Source organism: Xiphophorus maculatus, chromosome 1 (genome assembly GCF_002775205.1).
Source record: "Xiphophorus maculatus strain JP 163 A chromosome 1, X_maculatus-5.0-male, whole genome shotgun sequence".
NCBI classification, from domain to species: domain Eukaryota; kingdom Metazoa; phylum Chordata; class Actinopteri; order Cyprinodontiformes; family Poeciliidae; genus Xiphophorus; species Xiphophorus maculatus.
The window spans coordinates 16,566,880-16,593,564 of NC_036443.1; the positions used below are offsets into that span (position 1 = coordinate 16,566,880).

The window sequence follows — 26,685 nt, forward strand, 5'->3', positions numbered from 1 at the left end:
GGGCTTTAATTGTGCGATTCTAATTACCCTAAATGGGAGCTTTGTTTAACAATGCTGTCAAATTGATTAGCTATGGTCTGCGTTATTGTGTGTGATCCTCTGTGTAGACGTATGAGTGCGTTTGTGATTACATGTCTGTGAGTCTCTTCCTGTCCCGCCTGTGCTCTGGTCCCGGTGGCCCCAGCTGGCATGTAGAGCGAGGTGGGGAGGGTGCTAGTGAGAGAATTAGGGATGCAAATATCCCTGTCAAATCCTGGCAGCTCCCCTGGGGTGCCGATGATTTATACTGATCTGGTTTAAACTGAGTTTCTCTCTGCTGTGTGGAAGTATTTCTGTGCATGTCTGTATGTGCTGGGACACAGTTTCCACCTGTCTCTTCTGGATTCATGCACATAAACAAGATCAAGCTCCACAGAGGCTCTAAGAAACCTGCTAAGGTGCCTTTCTTAATGGACAACTCAGACTGTTGAAATGAGAGTCAGCATGTTGGAGTGAGAGTGCCCTTGTAAGTGCAGGCAGGTTCTCCAGAGCTGTCTGTGCATCCTAATGGAAGAATGCTTTCAGGTAAAAGAGAGAAAAAAAAAAAAAAACTCAAGTGGCATTTTAAGAGACTCACCTCACTTTTACTTGGAAGTATATCAGCCTGTTTTATTTGAATTATTTCTATTTGGACAACATTTAATTTGTCTGCAATATCAACTGTCAGGTAACACGACTTGTGACGTGATTAAGATTTTGTTTTCTTTTGCTTTTCAATGAAGACAGAAGCAATGCTTCAATAGGAATGAGTACCAAGTTATTTACTAGCTTTCTTTGATTTTTAATAAAGTGCTGGAATGCAGGAAAGACTTCAGAAAAAAAAAATTTTTTCCATCAACTTTGTTGTAAGTAATGGGAGACATTCTGCTGTATTTATTTTTTGAGGGAATATTTTTTTGTCTGAACAAAACAATTAATTTTCCAGCATTATCAGGTGTAGGAAAAATACATATAAAGTCTTATTAAATGTATGGAATACTCAACAAAATGAGAAGTAACACTAGTAAAATTCTCTAGTTGTTCACATTTTAATGTGTCACTTTGATGATGAGTTTTTTATTTTACATGGATATATGACATTAGTTAATTTGTATAAACAAATTTCATAAAACACTGTAAGGACATCTCTATCTGTGTTTCTTTGATGTCCACTTTAACTTCAGTTTTTAACACGGTTGCACTCTTCATTGTAGTCTGCAGTGTTTGAAACAACAGGCACATGTATCCCTTGGTATGTTCTGCACCATCATATATTGTACAAATACATGGCTGCACATTAATGAATCTAGGTTCACCTTAGTGTTTTCAAAAACTGGCTGGGAAAAATGGCAGTATGGCTCTCAGGCTAGTATTATATGCTATCAACAGCAGGTATTGGAAGCTGGGTTTTTCAGGAAACCTGATCCCATTTATTACAAAATACCATGATCAGGACATTCAAACTGAAGATGTTGTGTCATTTGTGAAGCAGATAGGAATAAGAAAAAGAGGTAAAGTACTTCATTTTGTGGCTAGTAGAAAAGAGCATGTGGGAAAGTAAAAGCGAGAAAATGCCTTCTTTGCTTCCTCTGGTTTCACTCAAGTCTCCTCTCCATTAGAAACAAACTCCCCAAAGATGCATTAATGGCTTCTGTTCTTGTGAAACTAATTGAAATTTTCTTTTTAGTGGCATGACATGTTCTTACCTGTGCAGGAATATACAGTATGTGTGTGTGTCCCTCATCAGAAAGATTTTTTTTTTTGGTTGAATATGAATGAAAGGATGAGTAATGGCCCCCATTTCTATTCTTTCCCTCCTTCCCTCCGGAGGTTATCTGTCCATGTCCTGTCTGCGTGTGTGTGCACATATGTTAGAGTCACAGCAGCCATCCTCAGGCCACAGCAGCACTTACTGCATGATAGATGGCTGCTGCTCAGCTTCGCTCTAGAGCACCTGCACCTCCTTCCACATACTTTTTTTAAATTTTTCACAAGGGAAGTGAGAGTTTGTGAGCTACAAAAACAGCCATTGCAGTATTCCACTCCAGTGACACACAACAACTGGTGTGTTATTTTTGTTTCAAACAGCTACGATGCATTCGTTAATTACTTTTATTTTCTTGTACGACAAAACCATAGCTAAAATATTCATGCTTCCTGCTTTTCTGTTTGTTTTGTCTCTGCCTAGCACTGCAGCTGTCAGCTGACCTCAGACAACTTGCAAAACAGGAAGCATTACAAAATACAGCGATTCCTGCTCATCTGGAGGGGCCTAACAAACACACACCAAATGCATATTGACGCACGGAAACACACACTGACGTTCCTCTGCTACACCAAGATGTCGAAACAGGATATTGGAGCATTTGATGATATCCTCTGTTATCCAACAAGACCAGCTAATGAGTGAATCAGGAACAACAGTATCTGTGTGCATTAATTCTAAACAGTTGTTGGTCATAAATGATGCAGAGGTCTTGCCATGACAGAAGGTTTAAGCCTGTACATGGTTGAGAGACGGAAAATACACCAGTGAGCCAGTGAATGTGGAATCCATTTAAAATTGGAAATCCTTATCCAGGAGTCTTCGAAGCACAGCTGCAGAGTTTTGGGCAGTTATAATTGAGACATCGCGATCACAAATCTCAATGTGAAAAAAAAAACTAATCCACAAGTTAAACCTTCAAATCTAAATCTCCTCATACCAGGTTGTACTGCTGCCAAAGCCTAGCTCTCCAAATGTGGATACAAACACACGCATACATACTTAAAATACACTTGGCATATCTCCTCAGCTACAGCTCTATCTGCTTAAAACCCACTGTGCTATCCGCTTATGGGAGGGGTTTAGATAAGGAGGCTTTAAGACAAGTTTACTTTCATGAAATGACGATAAGGATCTTACCAAACTCTGCCCAAAAGAACTTCTCATTTCTGAACTATCTCAAAAAGCAACACGAGAACCGATGAGAACGAAGTCCAGTTGCAAAATCATTTCAATGGTTTTGGAACACCAACAAATTATAATAGTAACCACTGTCAGTAAATGAACAAAACATAGAACAATGGTCAACAGTGGTGCAAAAATAAATAAATACTTCGAGTACATCAACATGTCATCCTTAGATCACAAAAAAACCCATAGAATGGCATCTATGGCACTCTATGCCTCATTTGTCTTGGCTAAGGTCAGCCTTAAAGAATTAGAGTGAGTGGGCAAAAAATGGCATCCATGAACAAGTTCCAAGACCAAAACCATTGGTGACCAGAGATCACCAATGGTGAAGAGAAAGGCCACTGTCACATTTCCCAAAAATCATTGACATAACTTCTGGGAAAATATTCTCAGGACTGATGAGACTAAATTGGAACATTCCAGATGGTCTGTACCAAATACCGAACAGTATTTCAAAATAAAAAGCATCACACAGTGAAAAAACTTTCCCCATTAGTTTTTAGAATGATAGTCAGGATCAGGTTAACTTTTTTCAAGCCATAGAACCACAAATTCTGCTGTCAGTCAAAAAACTCTGAAGGTAGTTACATATATTCAGCCATCAACAAAAGATTTTAAGCATCAGTATTCTTAGCTTATTCACCCCGGCAGTGATGCAGAGCATACTGCATGAGTAAATCCAACCCAATCCAATCCATTCTGAACATAAATCAAAATACAAGTTGGAGCGTGGCCTAAGTCAAGGTCTGGACCAAAATCCAATTGAGATGTTATTGAATGATCTGAGGCTATTTATGATTGAACACCTCCCTATTTGAAATACATTTTTTTTTACCATTTCTTTGTTTTTTTAGAAGAGTAGCCAAGAATCGTCCTGCATGAAAAGCTCAATACCAGTTAATACAAACACTTTATGGCAGCCGTTGCTTCAAAAGATGGTACTGTTGGTTTAGGAACAGATATTTTTTAACATAAAGCCATGTCGATTTGGATGGTGCTGCAATAAAAGAGATTATCATCACCATCTACATTTATCCATAAGCTAGTTTTTTGGGGGTTTTTTTTTCCAAACACATCCATGCAAAAGCACAATGCTTACATACTAAATAACCTGACCAGCTCAGGCAGAGCATAATGTGTGGTAATGTTTGGGTGTGTTTTTGTTCAAGAGGGTTCCTTCCTGTGGAACTTTTTTTTTCACAATGCTCTTCAAGCAGCTGCAGCTTTCCTCGCACATGTCAGACACACAGCCTGCACTCGCCTGGACTCTTAACGAGGTGGTGGGTTACAAGGGGAAGTGATGACAAGTCAGTGTCTCTGCTAAAGTGTTACAGATGCACATACTAAACAAGGAATCAAAATGGTTGGATAAATATTTGATTTGGAGAAACCATCTCTAAACATATTGTAACAGGTGCCAGAGCAGATGTAGATCGCACAGTGGCTATTTTTGAATCTGCATGCATTCATTTCTGACCAAAATTAGATTATTTTTTTTTTATTATTCATATTTTTCCCATTAGACTACAACTTTGAAGAAATGTAGAGAAACATCAGAAACTGACTGAAAAAAAGAAACATTGATTTTGTTGTCCTTTACTTTGTAACTAATTTGGCAGTGTCACAATCTATTTGGAAAGACCATTTAAATTAACGTTTATCTTCCTGGCTGATGTCTTGAGATGTTGTTTCAACGTTTTCACATGATGTTTCTTCCTGATGTTATCTATTTTGTAAAGTCCCTTTCTTCAACAATATACCCACCTAACATAGATCTGCAGAGATTTATTTTTATCCCTCATTCTTCAATACAAAATATCTCATGCTCGGTTAGATTGGATAGGGAATGTCTGGGAACATCCAGTTTTACATTTTTCCACAAATTCTCAATCACATTTAGATCTGGACTTTGTCTGGAGTTTTTTATTACATGAATGATCTAAACCTTTACCTAGTCGGTAGTGTTTTAGTGGTTTTATGTAGATGTGCTGAATAAAGATCTAAAAAATTCAACAATTGTAACTGCAAGAGTAAGGTATTGGTATGATCATAAAATACTTTATTAACTCCCAAAGCACATTTTTGGAGTATTTGTACCAGTTTGTTCACAATGGTGTCTAAGAAACATCTGAGGCTTTCACAGAACATCTGTATTTATACTTAAGATTAAATTATGCAAGGATATCATTATTTTATATTCTGGTATTTTTTTAAAAAAAGGCATTTCAAGGGAATTTTTTTTAAAGGAGTGAATCACAAATTTTGGGATTTAAAATGGAAAAATAACAGCTGATGTAAGCTTTCTGTTTTCAACGTGGCGCAATAGAAATGAGAGGATTGTAACTGTGCAACTTTCATTGAAGTGAGAGCTGATGAGACAAAAACACACTGAGTACTAATATGATTTAGGAGGAGGATGGCAGGAAGTAGACTACACTAATGCAATGGTCTTTGCATTAAGTTTTTACAGACTGACCACAGAGCATTTAAACCCACATCTAAACACAAACAAACATACATAACACTACTGAAGTGACGAAAGACAATGAGCCTAAACATAAATGCTGCCATGCATGTAAACAGTCATTTAATCTATGAATAATCTTGGCTATAACTTCTCTGTCATACTTAAAATATGTTCTCTGTCCTCTTCCTGAAACCCTCGTGCCAGAAATATCCTCTCTGCTGTGTGACTGGTGACAGAACACCGCTGGCCGTCAACTCGCATCAAACATGAAAGGGAGGAAGAGAAAGACAGGAAGAGAAAAGTATGTTTTATTCGTCACCTTCCTGTTGCCATTTGTTTTTATTTGGCTTCTCACCAGCTCCTCTATTAAAGGACAACTCCCATGAATCCTTCACTCAGTAAAGCCCGGGGCAGAACCAGGGCCGCCCTGCATGGCCCCGGCCACTCCCGCATCACATTAGAGACTCAGCACCCCAATCACAATGGAGGAACTGACTATGGAAAATACCCTGTCACGGTCAAAAAAACCCCTGAGGAATAAGAAGAGGAGAGTGCATGTGTGACCGAACATGGCACACATTCTGCGTTGATGCCTGAGTGTACTTTGGACTGAGGAGGCTACAGTGCTTTGATAATATTTTCCGGCAGTTCCCTTCGAACAACTGCATTTGTGTTCTTGTTAAAGCTCTTGTTGGTTTCTCTATGGGGCTTATTTTTCCCAAATCAGAGTCAGGGGAAGAAAATCAACCACACAGACATATCGACACGCAATTCAGTGTCAGTGTAAAGAAACATGCACTCTGTTGACAGAGGAAGCTTGCTGAGCATCGACGTGCAACTTGTCTCACATTTTGTTTTTGTAGCGTCTTGAATTGAATTGATTTTATATAAATTTCAGATGGACATTTCACCAAGAGCAAAACAAGTTCTACAATAAAAAGTAGAACTTGCATATTTTCTTAGTTTAATACCCTTTTACCAAACATACATATTCAAATATATACAACACACCACTTGTTTGGTGACTATGAGTCTGAAAAGGAGTATGGAGAAATTTAACTTAGACGCACAAGTAATCACCAAGCATACAATCTTCTAAACTACTTCCCTAAATGCCTAAATCTCCAACCAAACAGATGCCCTGATGACTTTAAGCTTTAATTCATTTTAGTTTGTATGGATGGTCTTTTCCACGGTGATAGATCTGTTATTAGGCAAATAGGAGGGGAGGGGAAGTTACATCTTCTCATTATCTTTATGTGAGGCTTAATCCGGAAGCTTGGTTGGTGTCTTAGCTGGGATTCGCTCTAAACTATTCCTGCCCCATGCTGGGAGAGGCTAGTGCTCCAGGGAGCTTACCCTCTCCATCGTGCCTCATTATGGGTGCTGGATTGGACCACAAGGGTCATTAGTGGAAGACATCTGAGGTTCAGAGCTTTAGAATGACTATTAAAGCATTTCAAGTTTATTCATTATGGTGGCAGAGTTTCACAAGTAGTGTTCATCCTCTCTATCCTCTACATCCAGCCTTAACTCTAAATCTGCTCTCAGAAGATTCTGAAATACATTTTGGATTTGGAGGAAAGACCTCCAGAACCTAAAGCTCCCTCACGTGCACAGATTAGTCAACTAGTTCCCTAAATCCAATAAATGAAAAGCTGCTGGTAAAACATGTCTGATTAAAGATAAACAAATATGACAGAAACTAATCTTGACCTTGCAGAAATTAAGATTTCTTTGTCTTTCTCCAATGAGCTTAGGAGGGGAGTTTTACATTTTAAATAAACAGAAGATAGAGTTTGGTTATACAACCTCCCTTTCATTCTACATCAAACTTATCTATTACTACAGGCTATCCTCAAAAGGACAGTGTCACATAGGATGTTGTCAGATGTCACACAATATGACATGTAAAAAGTACAGGCAGATTTCTACTCCCTACAGATAACAATTAGCATAACAGATTTATTTGTTATAATTTTCTTCTCCAGTAAAATATCCTGTACCAGCATATTCAAATTCCCAGTAAGCAAAATATGAGGTCAGACTGCATAGAGAATGGAAGGTGTAGATCCACTGAGCATCCATAATCTATCTTCCGATGACAGAACAGAACCCAATTAGCCGAGAGTCCCGTCGGAAATGGAGAAGCAGATGCAATAAAGGAGGGGCCCACAGCTGCAAAGCTACAGGGCAAGTTACGATTAACCTCTCTTCAGAACACACATGCAAATTCACCCCAACACGCATTTGCACACACACAAGCACACAATGTCCTCTGTATATGCTGTGATTTTGTGATACACCTTCTTGGAGGTCGTAGCAGACAGTAATGACCCATTGACGGAGGATTCCTGGTAGACGTTAATTTTAGGTCAGTTGGTATTGCTTCTATTCAGCTTCTAAGCTGAAGCAATTCTGCAGTATACTTTGTTTTCTTAATGATGTTTTTCTTACTCTACTTGCCATTGTGCATCCTAAACGTAAACTTTTAGAGAAATGTAATTGTGAGAGAGTTCTACTTCAAAGTGACAAAAGGCACTGAAAAGGCCATGGAGTAAAAGTACATTTTTATTGCTATTGGTCGGCTGAAAAAAAAAAAAAAAACACCAGCAAACTTAAGCAAAAGGTTAAATAATGATCTTCTATTGCTGCCAGATTACATGCAACTCACCTTTGGTTTTGGGATCCTGGTTTCATCCTTTGAAAACTCAAATAATCCCATGAAACATTTGGATTGATATATCAGATGTGAATGGCTCGGATCTGAAAGATGTTAACTGTTTGACATCTTTCCGATGATGTTGAGCTTAACATCAGATGAATAATCAGTAATCCCTAGTGGCCAAATTTTAACAGTTGGCATTCCACATTAAGTAAGTAAATTCAGCAAATGCTATTGGTTAACGTTCACATTGCTCTATTTAGAGTGAAATCACTGATGCCATTATCCATTTTTTAAAAAATCTTTCTACATATGGTTGACATTGTGAAATGGTTCTGCCTTTTCCTTTTTCTCTTGTTAAGCTCAGTGCTGTGGAGGATTTTCTCTCTTTTTAACCTTCTCCTCTCTACCTGGCTGCTTAATGAGGTTCTCGCCAATAACTTCACAACAGCAAACAAGGTCACTCACATATGCGCAGCATCCACACACAAAACAGCATCCAGAGAACTAACACACTGAGGCCGGCAGGGGCAAGGTCATCCTGGCTGGGATTTTAGGCTCTGCTGCAGGAGACAAGCTACTGAAGAGAAAAGGACGAAATGCAGAGGAAGACGGCAGAGGGTTTCAAAATGACCAGAAAATTATTTCTTTTTGTCAAGACTTCACTGGTCTCTCTCTTTCTCCCCACTTCCTGTAAATTAAGATGTTATCCTCTCCCACTAAGAGGGAGGGATGAAAAGAGAATCAGCAATATCCTATCACAGAATTTCAGAGACTTATACACAATAATTATAAACACAGCCATTATTCTCCCAGTACACCTCCAGTGGCTAAAGCTTAGGATAAAGCAGTACATCGGAATGTTTACATCCACGGCAGACAACTACCTGCCCATGCAGCCACCCGCCAAGATTCCACTCTCTCCTCCCACACGTTGCCCTCGGAAACAGGGGGAGGACATTGGAGTGGGGTGGATAGTGACCATCTGTCAGTGCCCCGGAGATCAATAGACGTGGACGGGGAAAGGGTGGGGTTGAGGGAGGGGTGCTGCGTAGCTAAATATGTGGCCCACTGTGACCAGAGCCTGGCTCGATGTGCAGCCGTTTTATTTACTGAATGAAAACACACACCCCACGAGTCCCACTCACACGGCATTTATTAACGAATGGCTGATTTTAGTAGGAGCCAGAAGACATGAAGGCATATGATGCCTCCTAAAAGCTGCTTACAATAATGCATGATATTTGCTGTTACAGGCTTCAGATTTTCTCATCTGAAGTCTGAAAATGAGAGGGTTTAACATAAATCTAGATCACCGTGGCACTGGGTCAGTTGAGACCAGGACAAACCACTCTGCGGCTGCGCAACAAAACAATGTCAGCTCTCTAGAAATGCTTGCTTCAGCAATGATATGGAGCCGTATTGTGCTAGTTCATGCAGTCGGAGGTGAAAGGACGGGTTTAGGTGTGGAGAGTAAAGCTGCATTACACTTACCCAGCATTTGGCTAAAGAGAAGCTGCTCCAGGTCTCCTAGAACGGTCACCACTAACTCTGGGTCCACCTTCAGAAAACTCTTGTCATTCTCTCCATCTGCCCCCTTCTTTTCTTTCTTTTCCTCTGATAACTGAGCTCCAGATTTACCTTTCTCACCAGGTTTCTTGCCATTGGTGCCAGCACTCCCAGCTCCATTGGAGTTAGCTTTGAGAGGCTTCTCGGCAGAGTCTGTACCTGGGCTCACTTCGGAGGCTTTACTGATCGGCTTCACCTCAGCGTAAGGTCCCCGTGGTTTACCAGGAGCCGGGATTCGACTCGGCTTACCCATGTTTGAAGCTACTGCCGGGGAGCCGAAGGATTTGGGCTTACCCTGGAATAGAGACTGTTCTGATTTTGAAAGTGTCCGAGACAGAGGTGGTCTCCCGCCACCTGCTTGACCTGCCTTGGTCTGTCCGGCTTTGTTAGACCCTGCTCCAGGACGACTTGCATCATCGTTCCATCGAGGGGATTGGTACAGGTGCAGCTTCTTCTCAGCATCGGTGAGCACACATAAGTTGCCAAGTGATCGCTGCTTGCGGAGCCCAGATGGATTAGGTATTGGAATAGGGATAGAGCCGGAGTTGGGCCGATACACTTTGAGCTCTGACCCTGAAGGACGTGGAGGTGCCTGGGGCAATGCAGAGGGCTTAGTCTGTGGCTTCCTGGATGCCATGGGCTGGGCTGAAGTATCCTGACAGGAGACAGCTGCAGACCTCAGATCCAGCTCTCTGGGCTTAGCTGTCATGCTAATATTAGCCACATTAGCCTCCAGCATCCCTCCTGTAGGAAGAAAAGCAACAGCATCAGTCATCCACTCAGAAATGCATACACACCAGCTGATTAAAGGAGCCAGAGAAAAGAAGGGGACAAAGAAATGCGTAAAGACACAAAGACTGAGTGGTTGTCGCCCCCTTTCACCCCGGGGTCATGACTGAGTGAGCCAGACTCCCTGCAGTGTCAGACTGTGGGTTCACTTCTTTGCTAAAAATGATGAGTGGGTTAGTAGAGTGACAGTCATACTCACTGTTGATAATCCATGGATTTGCAGATCTTTGTTCAGCACCAAAATCCACTAGCTACAAGCGTATCCGCAACTGCCTGTGCGACACACATGAAAACCTTACCAGACGCTAGCTCAATGTCCCTTCAGGATACCTCTGTCTTGCTCTGTACTACCTCCTGTTCGGCAGGCGACCAGCAGCCGACTGACAGGAGAAACAGTCGCAGCAGCACCAACAACACCCCCCTCTTCCTCTTTCTCTCCTCCCTTCGCCTCTCCCTCTCTCACTGCGTTGCTCACTCTACCCCTGCCAGCTCATTCACCCTCCTTTCCTACATCCTCCTCGTTCCTTCCTTCCCTCCTTCCTTCATGTTGTCACTCGCGTGGTCTCTCCTCCTACTGGCTGATTCACCGCTCCATCCTCTGTTTCCAAAATACACTGCAGAGGCTGTGCTACGCTGCTCACCAGTGAATGGGAAACAATAAGGGCTTTAAAAGACATGAAACGTTTGTGTAGAATTAATTCTCCCCTTCACCTTGTCCTATGTCAACACCCATTTTGATGGTGAGTTTATTGTCCAGCCACTAAAGACCTAGAAATTAGTAATTGGATGCAAATCATGTAAAAATTAAGATAATTTCTGTGACTTACTAAGCCACAACTAATAACCTATAGAACTGAATTTATCATTACATTACCTCACCTGCCTCACATCACTTATCACTCATTGCATCTTTGCCAACTTCCCATTTTAACCCACCCACTCCATCCGGCCAATGCAGATACACAAGCTATTAAATTGATATCGTACAGTTTCATGCATGCCTCAACATTACAAATTCATTGCTTCAGTGATGTAAACAACTGTGTGTGTGTTTGAAGGAGAAAGAGAATCTAAGAGTGTGTGTTTTTATCTATATTCCCCCATGCCTGTGTATGAATGGGTCTTCTACAAGTGTGTCACATTGATGAGACAAGACCAGAGAAATAAGAGCTCCAGTGGAGGGAATTGGTTAGTGTTCACCATATCATCACTCTAGACATTCCAACCCAGACAAGAGAAGGAATTATTTTCTTCCTCCCCAGTCTACTAATTTCTTTTTCTTCACAGAGAAGACTAGATCTTGGATACCAGACCTTGTTTCACCCTAGTTAACATGGCCATGTTAATACTCTACACAATTTCAAATCCAGACTGAAATATTATAAACTTTTATGTGTGAATATACAAAAACAGTAATTATTAGTTTCCCAAAAATATTGCTAAAATCCCAGTCTCAGAGATTCACTGGGAATTTGACTTGGGCTTAGAATCAGCAATTACAGCATGCTCAAAAAAATCACTGGGGTATTTCCAGTCAGTGAATGCCCCTTACCTAAGCTCTACAAGACTGCACTGGGAACAACACTCCTCAGTGTGGATGCTGCGACTGAAAGAAAAATACTCAAAACAATTTGCAAATGTTCTGATAGCCTTAAAAACCATATACTTGCCTGAAAGCATATATCTATAATAAATGCCAAATAATTAAAAAAAAAGGTTAATCAGAACCAAGCAAGAAACAATTTACAGTGTTTTCACACATTGTACTTTACAATGTCTATTACTATGCTGATGGAGCACAAAATGAGCTGTAAGTCAATAATAAGGCACTCACTATCAGTATATATCTGCATGCAGTCCATTTTTGAGCGCTAATGCATCCTGTGTGCATACTGACAAAGCATTCACATCTTTGGTACATAATGGTAGGTGTGTTCCTTTGTTAAATTTGCACGTAGCAATGCCTACAGCCAGGATCTTATCAGGCACCCAAACGGAAAAAAAGAGCTGCTTCTTGTTGAATTTGCATAAATCGGTTAATACAAAATCAGAGTGAAAACAAGCCTGTTTGCTGACATTTCACCTCAGTAGCAGAGAGTTAATTTAAAAACAGTTCAAACTGGTTTCGACTGAACCTACAAAAGAACACAAACACATTACAATGCATGTTTTTTTCGCCCTGGCCTAAAGTCCATTTGGCCTTGAGTGAGAGTGTGTAGTAAAGGTGTGGATGAAGACGTAGTCATACAGAGGCTGTTTTATTGTGTGAAGGCCATGGTCATTAATTAGTGGTAGCAAGGTTTAATAAAGGACCAATGTTGAAGTGGTTTTGCCACAGTGAAGCCTGGGCTGTGTGGTGACAGCTATATGAGCTCTCTGAGCTAGTGGGGGGTGCGGTGCATTTGTGAGGGTTGTAATTTAAGGCTATTAGGTGCTGTACATCAGCTCTTATACTTCCCTGATGAAGGATAAAGGCTAGTGAGAAGCAAGTGGCCACATACAAGATCGCTCTGTGTGTTGCTCAGATGCATTCAAGCAAAAGACATGAGTCAGTGCTCTTACAAACACGCACATATGTACACAAGTAAAGTTTTGCATTAGCAGTGCACAGAAACCCATTTGTTCAAACACTCGTCTCTCTGGCTCCACAGCCTAATTGCTTTAATATATGGTTGATTTAGACTGGGAGATTATTGTTCCACTTTCTTTCTGCTTAGTCTCAAAGTGTACCCATACAAGCACACATACAGTGCATTGCAAAAGGACTCATACTGTCCTACATGTCTTGTGACAAATCTAAAAAAAAAAGGACTACTAATAACTTTCTTTTTACTGTGTTTTTCTTCTTACCACCCTGCCATAGTTGTCAGATTCTCTTGGAATTCACGAATTACAGTTGTTCTGTTATCAGACATCTCCCTCATGCCCACATCTGAGGGAGATGTGGGAATAATATCCATCGCCACAGCCATCTTTGCTGTGAAGAATAGAATAGAATACTTTTTTGTCATTGTACTGGAAGGTACAATGTTCTTCTCACCTGAGCTGTCAGTTTAAGTTGGCAGCTATGCAAGTTTTCGTATGGAGTCCTGTCCTGTACTGTTTCATATCCTAACCCTACTATTAACCAGACCCGTGTGATTGGTTGCTTGGTTTTCATGATGCTGTTTTGTCCTCTAATGTTCTCGAATGAGCAACTGAGGCCTACACAGAACCGCTGGATACATATGGGCAGTAAATTGCACACACATGGACTCTGTTTACTAATTAAAAAACATCTGAAAGTTGTTGGTTACATTAGATTTGCTTTATGGTTACCAGATTAAGGACAGCTAAATATATAAAAGCCAAACTTTTCAGATTGTCACCAATTTTGAAAAACATGTAGTTATACACTACATTATACTGGTCTGTCAGATAAGATTCCCACCAAATACAGTTTATATTGTGACAAAACATGAAAAAGTTCTAGGCTCATGAGTACTTTTCAGTGCTGCTGTACACAAACACACATATACTGAGACAGTCTCTCAGACCTGAGCAATCTGACTTGACATCAAAGTAGCTAATAGTTTCAGAGTGTAATGAGTGGCAGTCCTCAATATTAGCCCTGACCTTCAGCATGTAGCAGCCTCGTACACTCAGCATATTTTAGGACAATGTATGTGAATATTTTTGTCTTAAACTGGCGTAACAATTTGAACATTTCCATAAATGGTTAAAGGTATTTACTGGAAAAAGGTAATGAAAGGCATGACTGACAAGTAAAATTAGATAGTAGATAGAATGCACAGGGTCAAATAGCGGCAAAGAGACAGCAAGGCTGGCAGACGTGGAGAAAGTGGACAGTGTCTCACTCCTTTGCATGAGTCTATTTGCCTTAGCATTTTTAACCAGTGTGAAACAAATTCGCCACTATATTTCAACAGAGCAGTCATGTGAAGAAGGACTCACTGAGATGCACTGAATGGTTCATTATACACATGTTTACAAAGTTATACAAGGCCTTGGGCCTTGAAAGGAAAAGTACTGAGAGGAAAGAGCAGTACAGAAGATTTAGAAGCAACTAACTGCATCAAAGTGCCTCAAACCTAAATAAATTTAAAAAAAGACTCATTTAGGCTAAGCAGATGGCATGTGTTCTCACTTTCACCCACTCACTGTTGTCATCCACCCCCTCTCAGTTCCTTTTGTTTTGCCTCTTTGTGTGCAAATAAGAGAACAAAAAGTTGTGGGATTTAACGGAGGAAAGAAAAGGAGGCTGAGAGGCTAGAAGCCTGTTTGAGTATCAAAAAGACACCGCATCAAAAGAAAAAGATTGGAAGGATTTTAATTTCACATTTTGTGCTGTTGAATTATAGATCATAACTTAAATGTGTAAAAAGTAGAAGAAGGAACCGGAAGTGAATACATAAATAAATAGGATTAAGAAAATTGCTGAAAGCTGTATTTAAACTCAGGCTGTTCATCAACTGATTGGAAGTTTAAGACCATAGTTTTCATGTGATTTTTGCCCAAGCCTTTACTCTGTTTATGCTAATGGAAAAGGCAAATAACTTTCTGTTTTTGAGCATGGATTGTTGAGATTCAGTAGAAAGGCATCTTGCAAGGCAGTCTTATGCAGTGAGACATGAAATTTCAAAAATGATCCTAAAGGTGTTCTGTGATGGACTGGCAACCTGTCCAGAGCGCACCCTGTCCCGCGCACACCAACTGTGGGAGATAAGGATGAGTGCAGTTTTTGTTGAAAGTCCACAAGACTATAGGCAGACAATGGAGCTTTTTCCTTCAAAAGAACAATACGGCTGTGCAGTCCCAAGTCTGCAGCTAGATATGTGGAGAAATTGTAGAGTTCATCCTTCTTGACTAAGGGCAGTGATGACTGGGTCTTTCAACAAGACACACTGCAGTCCCAAATGCCTGTCTGACTCCTTCCAGGACAATCACATGCCTGTTTTGGAGAAGTCTCCATGTTCCCATGATCAAAATCTCATTGAAAAAGTTTGGGATAGTTGACAATGGTGCTTTGCTAAACAGTCATACATAAATTTTAGATTGTTGATGTCACTCAAGATGCCATCTTCATCACAAAAAGCAATATTCCTTTCAGCCATCTGGCATTCTTGATTCTTTGCATCAAGCATGCCTACACAAACCTGTAAAATAATCTGCTCTTCACTAGTGAGTCTTTTTTTTTTTAAATAATCGATTATTTAAAAAAAGCAGTGTGTATTGAAGATTCTTGTAACTTTCCCACTCAGTCTTATGATGTTCACCAGGAGTGTGTTTCTCAGAAACAAAGCAATGAGTAAGAGTGAGAAGTGTAAGGGAACGGGTGAGGAAGGATCTCAGTATGTGAGCCAGAGGACCAATGGAAGCTCGTAAGACAGAGAAGGGATATCCTGCCTCAATGCCTCAAGTCTCCTCCAACGTTTGCTTGTGTCCGCAAACATCCAAACACAGGGGGTCCACAGGACGCAAAGAACAACAGCACACTCTGACACACATACACAGGGGACTACTCTCCGTGACATACTCTTGGACCACACAAACACCACGGCATGGTTATTAATGTCCTGTTTATACACAAAACATTTAAAACAGCAGTCTGGTTGATGCATATAGTACGTGGCTTCCTCCTTTGGGGTAGAATAATGTGCTTGAATAACAAAGAGGGTTTTTCCAGCAGTGACAAATCTCTAGTCTAGTAGTTACACTGACCACTGATGATGAGCTCCATGAGTCACCAGCTTAAGCATTTCAGCAATCCAGCTTTCAGTGTCAAAAGTGAGACTGTATCAGTCATACAAGCAGCCAACTCCTGCGGCACGAATGTTAATCTTGTAAAAAAACAAACAAACAAAAAAAACATTCTCTCCCTCTGGGTGTACGGCACAAACTCATCATGAGTCACACACCAGCTGAGAGCAGGAAAAAAAACATCAGCTGCCATGCAGAAAAGTATGTGATGGATGAGAATTTGTACCTTATGTGTTTATTTTTAAAAAAGAAACTGTAGAGATGGTCTCTTGCCAAAGTCCCAGTGTTGACATTCTCAGCACGCTTTCCTGGGGTATCCCATAATGCTCTGCTACCGACAATGGTTGCCTGGTTACAACATTTTGTGCATGTAGTGTCAGTGGGATCTTTAAGTATATTATAAATGTGTATATCAAAATAAAAGGTGAAATTTATTGGTCACAAATCCACAGTGTGTGCTTATATTATGGCATGTGAACATGCTTTGTCATGGGTTATTAATGTGACAGAGAGATGTCTTTGTGATTTCACTTTTGAGTGTCTTTCTGTGTGTCCCAAATCGAGGGGGTTACACACATGAATAACTTAATTAGATTCCCTGAGTTGGGAGTCATCCCACAGGTCAAGAAAGATCCTGTGTGTGTAATCATTCACCCATTCCTTAATTTACCCATCTCCCTCCATGCTTTCCTCCTTCATCTCCTGTTCTGTAATGCAGCTGTGCATTAACCCTTGCTTCCTTTGTTATAAGGAACTGTTCCCTGGGGGGAAAGGGTTGCAGAAAGAAAGCAGCAGAAATGGAGATAAGATGACGAGGAGGCTATGTGTTGGTAGTTATTGTGGGTAAAAGTCGCCCTGGGGGAAGCTCTTCTTTTATGATTGATATATTGGAGCACTGCGGTATTTGCACTTAGAAGTCACCTTTTCCGTTGTGAAATAACACAAAATTATCTGCTGAATTAATATTTCTGACTGCAAAAGCAACCTGACCTAAACATCCAAAATAGCTGCTTTGCAAAAATGCCTATGTAAATAATTTCTTATAGTAACTGCTATCTGTTTGAAATTAATCAGTCCAGTGGCACACATAGTGACATACAGATTCTTCTAGACAAAATGGTCAACATAGTGAGATACAATATCAACCACTTGTATGGCTGGCATGTCTAAATTGTGTACATTTCATTTGTGTTATTTAGTATCAGACTATGTCATATTTTTGTTATGTTTTCAACTTTGGTTCAACTTCTTTAGATGTGTCATAACTTTGATTTTGCTGAAGTTTGAGTACAGAACCCCTGAAAGGTCAACGCTTGGATCAAACATGGTGAGAGGAATAGCATTAAACCATAAACAGTGATTACTCCTCCTGGGGATGAGAGAGCAAATAATCTTATCCATTCTTTTGTCTGATCATCTCCCAAAAGCTACTAAACCACTCATCACTGTCCAATGCCAACATGGCACATGTCTCCCTTTGATAGGATTGGCCAAAGAGGATTATGAACTGTCCAAGAGTAGAGGCAGTGGTAGATCCCTGAAGCAGTATCCATTAGACTATGCAGGCGCATTAACAGTCTGGTACAAAAATGCATAAAATGTGAGCTTTCACAATTTTCATTGTTCTTAAAGAAAAGTGTCTCGAAAAGTTTATTCAGAACTTGAGAGTTTCTCACTTTTATCACAAATTTGTTAATATTGGTAAATAATTGTATCCTTATTTTGCATGTTTAAAACTAATAATCTCCATAGCCTCTTGTTTCTGTCAGCACAACGTGTGTATAAAAGAGAGAGAACGTGTGTATAGATTGACAGACCTTTAGAATGTCCGCAGGGATGTTCAAGCCATTCCCTTGCTGGGAGATGAAAAATGATACCGAGCCCACATCACATTTATCTTTTCAAATACCATCTGTGTGCTGCCACACAGACGCACATTAACACACATACAAACTCCATACAGAGGTACAAATGTACACTCAAATACTGTTCCAGAGAGAGGTAAGGTCGGAAGGTCTGCGCTCTAATTGAAAGACCACATGGTGCCACAATCACATTAAATGTTCAGATCTTCATTAAAGCCTCAGATAGGCGAGCTGATCATGTTACCCCTGATTGAATCTGTGTGAATGCAATCATATGGAAAACAGAACCTGTAAGGAAAATAACTCATATTCAGTGGGGACCACCATTTAAATAATTACATCATTTATTTAAAAGCACTGAACTGTATGCTCATTCTACTACAGAGTTGTGCTGTTTTTCACTCTGACCTTTGTGAACAAAATGAGATCCGTCATCCGCTGTCCCTCGGCGCACTTCTCTTTCCATCTCTCACTTGCCTAAAATCTTTACCCTCCGACCTATTTCCCTCCCTTCCTCTGCAATCTAAATTACAGTGATTAAGATGTCAGTCCACCCTCTGTATAAATGCAGCTTCAGAGGACTAACGCTTCAGTTCTGTTTCTAACGCCTGCTAGGGACCAATTAAAAGACCACAATCAAGGTCCAAAGACAGCCAGAGGCCTTTTAAAGACCATGACTGGCCCAAAAGATCAGCCCCCACCCCACACTCTTTTCACAACCAGCTGGTAGAAACCTCATAGAAGGTTTTATACATGTCTTAATTGCCAGCAGCGTGAGTCCGGTAGATAGCGGTACACTGACAGGATTTATAAAACAGGAAAATATAAGTGTTTTTTTCCAATAATGACATGAATCCTAATAACTGATCTCTTGATGTTAGACAAGACAATACATAAAGGCATGTCTGAAGAAAAAGTAATCATGGCTGCCAATATGGAAATGAAAGTTACTCTTTTCTATGTACCAAGATCATTTTTATTAATACAGAAATTGATCGGTGTGATTATCTGCATGATTTCCTAAACAAAATACTGATGTCCTGAATTTCTAAATGTATGATTTTAATAAAGTCTCTAACCTGTTGCTGGGTCATCACAGCAGACTTCAATAGACCCGGATGAGCAGTCACTGAGTTCCTCCAGAGAGAAGTCGTTCTCCTGTATCCTCAGCCTGCCAAACACATAACCGTTGCACATTTCAGTTACTGAACATGTAAATTCATTCAAAACAGTTCAGTACACTCAAATATTCTTTTCAACTGAGGAATATATTTACACATTATCCGCCACAATTTAACAAACACATACAAAGGCAGAAACAGTCTTTTTAAACCTAAACAAGTAAAAAAAATAAAATAAAATTTTGGGGTTTTTTTAATCACTTATCATAGTGATGTGCATTTGAGTGAGAACATCAATCTCACTTCAGTCATAGTTAGTGACTGAAGACACTAAATATGAGCTCTGCTTTGGAGAAGCAGAAGTGTGTGTTTATGCAATCACAACAATGATGCATCTCTGGAGGTGATTCTGTTGAATTAAATTAGCAGATTGAACAACTGACCAATGACTGAACAAGCCTCTGAGTCTGGTCTAGATTCTTCCAGGTAGTAGTCAGCATGTATTCATAATCAGAGAGAAATAATGGTGAGCATGAGGAAGCAAAAGTGATCTAATGACACAGTGATGTGATATAAAAAATGTTATATGAATTGGTATTCAGCTTACCCAAAATAGCCGACTTTATTTTGTCTAACCCAAAATAAAACCTTAGTTAGGTCAGAGGTACATAAGTCCAGTTCTCGAGAGCTGTCTTAACAACAGCCTGGTAAAAACCAACCCCTTGCTACTCTTGGCTTCGTACAAAGGGTCTGAGATCTCGCTAATTGAGAAACTATTGCTTCCTGTAGGCATGGACTGTGCTGAATTTTTAAATTTTACCCATTCGCTAACATTTGACTGTGATGCTGCGAAAGCTTAATGGAAGTAGAAGAGCCAATCTGAATGAGGCAGCTGTTAATGTCAATTTAATATTTCGAAACGTGGCCAACACAGACTGAATAACTTTACTCTCTTCTTCTGCTGCCATTACTAACACTACAAGCAGAGACTACAGTTCTAAAACAGTGCAGAAATTTATGTTGTCATTTACGGCTTCTCCTTCTGTTCGCTGATTGGCCCGGTCAAAAATTGAGAGCGAGATTTTTATGTTTCTTGCCCAGCGCCAATAAAATTCATGAAGAAGTGAGATTTTGTTTTTGCAAGGAAGCACAGGACGGCAATGGCCAGGCTATATTAATGATCCGTATATTTGACTTAGGTGTATAGGAGAAGGGATGGATCTAAAAGTTGCAGGACAGCAGCTGATCAGGACTGAAATTGGGCAGCCCTACCCCAAAATCCATGTAGCTGTAATTAATAGTATTGGAGATTATACAAACTTTTCAGATTTGTATTTGTGAAAATTGTGTGACTGCACAAGTTATGCATAAATTTCCTATAATTTCCGTATTTTTTTTATTGGTCTGTTAAATAAAATTACAATAAAATCTGTTGTTTGTGGTTGCAACCAGACAGAATGTCTAAAAGCTAAAAGGACTTGGTACATTTGCAAAGTGGTGAGCTGTGATAGACGTGCTGATAAGCAATTTTTTTTCAGTTACCTGTAGCTGAACGGAGCCACAGCTGCCATGTTAACTCTGGTTGTGTGTGTCTCTGTAGAGTCATTTTGCAGGTGGTGTTCCTGTTTATAAACACTGGATATTAATGGCATGGTAAATGTGATGAGTGGAAGTGGGAGAGGATCAGGAGAAGATGCTGAACTGCTGTCCTCTGGAGTCCCCATCTCTTCATCTGACTGACTTGTGGAACCACTGTGACTTCTAAAAGTGTGCTTGGTGCCTGACTGAGCAGTACCAGGTCGAAGGTTCCCATTTTTTGCAATGCTGGTTTCGACTGGTTGTTGTTTAGGGAGATTTCCTCCTCTTGCTAATGTATTTTGACTCATTTCCTGAGTTGTGTTGGAGTTTTCACCTCCTCTTAAACGGAAAGCTGGATGCAGGTTGTTGGCTTGGTTCTTATTAATGATGGTACTTCTGTTATGATTCCCATCATGCACCAACGGTGCAGGGATGTGAGATGGAACAGGTTTTTGAAGATCCAATGTGTCTTTGGAGTGTGGCGATGGTAATCTGCGCTGGACCACCGGGCTGCTGTAGGCTGAATGTGACACATGACTCCGGTGATAGAGTTGATTTTTTATGCCCCCGTCTTTCAGGCATTCCCTAGAGGAAGGCCCAGGAATACTGGAGTTTCGTGGACGAAGTGAAGGAGAGTGAGTAGGTGTATGTGTAGGGGTGTGTTTTGGGGCCAGCACTGAGGGCCTGGGCAAGTCACAAGCTTGGCGACGGGGGTTTGTTTTTGGAGAGTTGGTCACAAGGCTGCGGGGGAGAGGGATTCCTGAGGAGGAAGACCCACAGGGGGCTGATTTCACATTGATTCCTCCGCTCATTTTGACCTGCATAAAGAGAAGAAAGACTGATAAATCAAAGTGCAGAAGGGAGGGTTCCACATCAAATCATTAGCCAGAAGACCTTTCTAGGAAGGTCTGGTTATACTTTAGCGAGTAATAGACCTATGTTAATATTTCACAAAAGATCAAACTGATCTGTTGAAGGCTGCAAATTCAGAGAGCGCAACTGTCTAACTTTTTCCATTTACAGTACAATCGTGTTAATTCCCCATGGTGAATGATTGCCAGACTATCATGTGCAGAATCTTCAGCACTCTATAGTCAGCACGACTACTCGGTAAAAAGACCGAACAGTTCTGCATTCTGAGGTGAGTGAATCTTCATCAGTCTAGACCAGGGGTCTCAAACTCCAGTCCTACAGGGCAGCTGTCCTGCAACTTTTAGATGTGCCTCTGCTGCACCACACCTGAATAGAATAATTAGGTCATTAGCAAGGCTCAGGAGAACTGATCTACACGAGGAGGAGATAATTAAGCCATTTCATTCCAGCGTACATGTGGCACATCTAAAAACTGCAGGAAAGTGGCCCTCGAGGACTGGAGTTTGAGACCCCTGGTCTAGACAGTGTGTCTTCAGAATAACACAAGATCAGTAAACTTCAGTGGGTGGGTGGGATGGATGGATGGATGGATGGATGGATGGATGGAGTTAGCCAGTTTTATTTCTGACAATTCCTCCATCTTTTGAAAACAGAGTTGTACTTCATAGGGGACTACTTCAGATGTTATAGCTGTATGCTATTGAAACTTTGACTAGATAAGCAGTTGTAAGAGGGATACAAGAGTTGTAACATGAAAAATCTTGGAAACTGAAAGTTTAACAAAACACTTTTACAACAAAGCATCTAACAATAACAAAATAGACCTACTGTGCTGTCTGGAAGGCTGCTTTATTTTTTACGCATTTCAGATTGAGACTTCAGCAGCACACTGGATGACCCACCAAAATGCTGACCTAAAGGTCATTCAATCAATGTGAGGTTGCATAAAAAGAGCAGCTACCAAATCAAATGAATATAGATTTTTGCTTAAACTGATTTTAGACAGCATTTGTTCATAAAATAAAGAATTATCAAAATGACTGATCTATAGGTTTGACAGCTATAGATCAGTCCAATATACTGTTATATACACCGCATGCCAAATTATTATGCAAGTGATATTTTCTCAGATTTTCTTAAATGGTCAATGCAAATGATGGTCAGTATAATTTTCAAGTCATGAACTATTACAGTGTAAATCAAATTTTGCTGATTTCGGCCCAAAAGATGACTCCACCACCTCCTTGCTGACGTCACAGCTGTGTTGGGATGTGGTGGCCATCCACCACCAATCCACTACTGCATCCATCTGGACCATCCAGGGTTGCACAGCAGTCATCAGTGAACAAGTCTGTTTGAAAATTAATCTTCATGTACAGCTGGGCCCACTGCGACCATTTCTGCTTGTGAGCTCTGGTTAGGGGCCGAATAGAAGGTTCATGCACCACAAGCCTCTGGAGGATCCTCCACCTTGAGGTTCCAGAGGCACCAGCAGCTTCAAATAACTGTTTGCTGCTTTGTAAGGGCATTTTAACAGGTGCTCTCTTAATCTGATGAATTTGTCTAACAAAAACCTTCCTCATTATGCCTTTATCTGAACAAACCCATCTTTGTTCTGAATCAGCCACAAATCTCTTCACAGTACGATAATGCTTCAGTTTTTGTTAAATTTCTAATGTTTTCATACCTTGTCATACAGCACTACGCTATATGATGGTTTTCGGCAGCAGAGAGATCCTTTCTCTTTCCCATACTGCTTGAAACCTGTGGCCTGCTTAATAATGTGGAACATCCTTCTTATGTAGATTTCCTTTAATTAAGCTCACCAGACAAACTAATCAACCCAGCTCTCTGAAATTAATTATAGTGATTCAAAAAGCCCTGATACACAATACCATCTATAAATTTAATAGCACAACAAAATACTAAATTTTTATGACACTTAAATCCAATTTGCATAATAATTTGGAACACGGTGTATTGGACAAAAAAAAAACAAGCACAGTTCTCAGTCACTTCAGCCTTTTTTTTGTGGAAACTCATATTCTGAATAAACTTTTCGAGACACTTTTCTTGAAGAACTGGAGAATTTGGGTTATTTCTTTTTTTTTTTGGTCATCCTTTATCACTGGTTATTGACATTAATGACATCAACAGTGATGCAGCAGGAGGTAACAATAGACAGATGTGCCTATCCATTCTCATTTTCTCATTTCTAAGGATCCCCAGATAGCTATATCTGTTCCTCTCCATCTCGCTCCTCCTCACGTTTTCTCTAGGGAGGTGCATGGCACTAACAAGCATAAGAATTTCTCCTCATCTAATAGAAGTCCAACAAGGGTTTCCAAGAGCACAGGTGCAGCCTGACTCTGTGTCTATCTGTATGGAAATTGGCTTGTCCCTGGGGAGATGCCGGGGTCATACTGGTACATCAGCCCAACATGCAGTACAGAGGCTCAGCTGCTGCTATTAGATCAACTGTTTGTTTGTACGTGCGTGACTGTGAGTGAATGAGCCAGAGAGTTAGAGAGAGAATAATAGAGGATATTGGACAGTAAGAGAAATTAGGGAACATCAAAAATCTGTTTTAGTTAGACAATTTATAGAAAATACTTTGTTTACAACTTTAAGATTTATTTTTACTACTAAAGACATTCAGCATCATCCTGCTGGATTAGTAGTTGTCCCGTTCATATGTTTACATTTTCCTTATATTTGCTTGTGACTAAAAGATTGAAATTTTGTGAACCCTTGAGCAGATTGCCACACAAGTCATGAGAGAAAGTGTAGAGAATTTGAGAGAAATAATCAAAAATTTTACACAAATCTTACACATCTGAATCGCTTATGATTTCTGTTGTGCAATAAATAACTAGGCCAGTAAATTTTGTACATTTTCTATCCCAACCAATTACATATTTGATGCCAGTTTTTATGAAAATTAGATTGCTCTTGTGCTGACCACGAGCAAGCAAAGAAAAATACAATACTGGATGAGTCCTGTTGTTTTTCTGTAATGCATTACTCCTTGTCCAAGAATAACTTCCATCAAAATTACAAAATAATGTTTGGTTTTAATTGTTCTAATTGTCCATGTGGTTTTCAGCAAAATGTAGGAAGAGAGAAAGAAAAAGAAAAGATTACACAAACTTCCTCATGCAACTGATTTTTTTGCAATATATGAGAAAGTAATGATATTATAATGTATTTTTTGTCTTGTATATTTAAGGGAAACATTATGTGATAACTGACAGCTTTCTGTCCAGAACTAATTTCCTAGTGTTGTAGGTTGTAGTGTTTTTCCATCTATCTTTGTGCTATTTTGGGAATGACAGTACCAAAAAACCACTTGGCTGAGCTGCAGTCTATTATCTCATCATTGTACAGGATACCTGCTAGAGTGTTAACTCAGCTCATTGCCAGATTTCTGTATTTTGCTGGTCATAAAACACTGAAACCGGAATTCGGTTCCTGTAATACTAAACTTTGCTGTCTTCTGTATCTGCCAACCTTTGATTGTGCCTGTCAAATATTGACAGCCACAGGCTGTACAATGCAGCAATGGTTCCTCCCCGCCTTCTCTGCCTGCCAGCCTCAGATTGTTTCATCATCATTTAGTTTGCACATTAGACATCACCAAGATTCATCATTATATTCTGCAAACTGACAATATCCTGAAAAATATATGAAGCACTCTGAATGTCTGCTTTTAGACAAGCACCTGTATCCCATCAACATTTATTGAAAATTTCTTGACATTAAGGAACAACATAAACAAGTATTGTACTTTTTTATTATTTAAATAACAATCCTTTAGAGTCCTTGTCATATTTTTTTTGCAACTGAACAGTGAATAACACTAATTCTCTCTGTCAGGATAGTGCTGACATCTGCTGGATATTCTGTGAAACTGCAATATGCAGCAATTGACTTGCTTCACAAGTAAGCTTCTGTCCTTTTCAATTACCTCTTAAGAAATATAATTCAATTGATTACCTGCCTATGAAGCTAAGAACATGGTTCACCTTTTCAGAAAAACAAGTGCAGCAGTAATTGTGACTTTTGCTTAAAACAAGAAAAAATATGACAGGCCTGACATCCAGGATTTTACATTTTAACTTTAGAAGAACACTACATTGTTTCAGAGCTTATTACCATGGCAATAAGCTCTGTCATAACTGAGTTACTGTATGTTGGATCAAAGAGACATGTATACCCTCTCACTAGAAAAAAATTAAAAAAACACATGCTCCCCTTGTGATGCACACCCTCTGACTCATCACAAAATCAATACGAGATGGTAACACAGTCCTCTCTGTCTGAAATGAAGGACATTGGTGGTGCCTTTGTGCTTGTCTGTGTCACAAAGTCTGACACTGCAGAAGATACTATTGTTTGTACATCAACATACAGTCCAATGAAATATTAACTAAAAAATCACAGTGCAAAGAATACAATGAGAACCACTGAAGAACAGAGGAAAGAAAGTTCTTGGGTTTGAGAGTTTTGTTTTGGAAAAAGTGACCAAACTCCAAAAATAACACTACCTAACCCTAATAAGTCCCTCCTGATAAAATTAAGAAGACTTGGAGTCTCACATGAATACCTTACTTGTCAATGGGCTTCCCAGTTCTTCGATGTGCTGCCGGGCCGAGCGCAAAGAGAGACGGCGAGTGGAGGGAGGTCGCACTTCTTCAACTTCCCAGGAACAATGGTCTGTTTTTTCCTGGATCACAGTTGCATCCTCGTCGCTGCTCTCTCATTGGTTCACTCTCCTTCACCATTCCCCTACACAGGAAGTTGTGACAAATAGGAATGACAAATCCAGCAAATTAGCAGCAAACATACCAAGATGACTCATTTTCAAAGTCACTTTTGTGTCTGAAATCAATGTTCTCACCTGCTAGCATGAAAAATATATAATTTGAGGATGTAAAAAAAAAAAGTACTGAAGAATGAGTCGAGGTCTGTTTATGTGATCATGACTCAGTGACCCAAATGGAGAGATTTGATCAACAATGAAC

The 26,685-nt window shown here is 40.0% G+C and overlaps 1 protein-coding gene across 2 annotated transcripts in view; it reads right to left on the reverse strand.

Annotated features, from left to right (window-relative positions):
- The window catches only part of LOC102236093 (neuron navigator 1), an 87,357-nt gene that overhangs the window by 56,372 nt on the left and 4,300 nt on the right, over positions 1 to 26,685 (reverse strand). Inside the window, exons 2-5 of one of the 2 annotated variants that reach the window (XM_023332725.1) lie at positions 26,273 to 26,449; positions 20,753 to 21,606; positions 19,169 to 19,260; positions 9,601 to 10,419 (exon numbers count right to left, since the gene is read on the reverse strand). In XM_023332725.1, coding sequence (XP_023188493.1) covers positions 9,601 to 10,419; positions 19,169 to 19,260; positions 20,753 to 21,600 — 1,759 coding nt within the window. In that variant the 5' untranslated portion in view covers positions 21,601 to 21,606; positions 26,273 to 26,449. Of the gene's footprint in view, positions 1 to 9,600; positions 10,420 to 10,663; positions 10,893 to 19,168; positions 19,261 to 20,752; positions 21,607 to 26,272; positions 26,450 to 26,685 lie in introns of those variants that run through there. The other variant, XM_023332727.1, reaches the window with a different exon arrangement.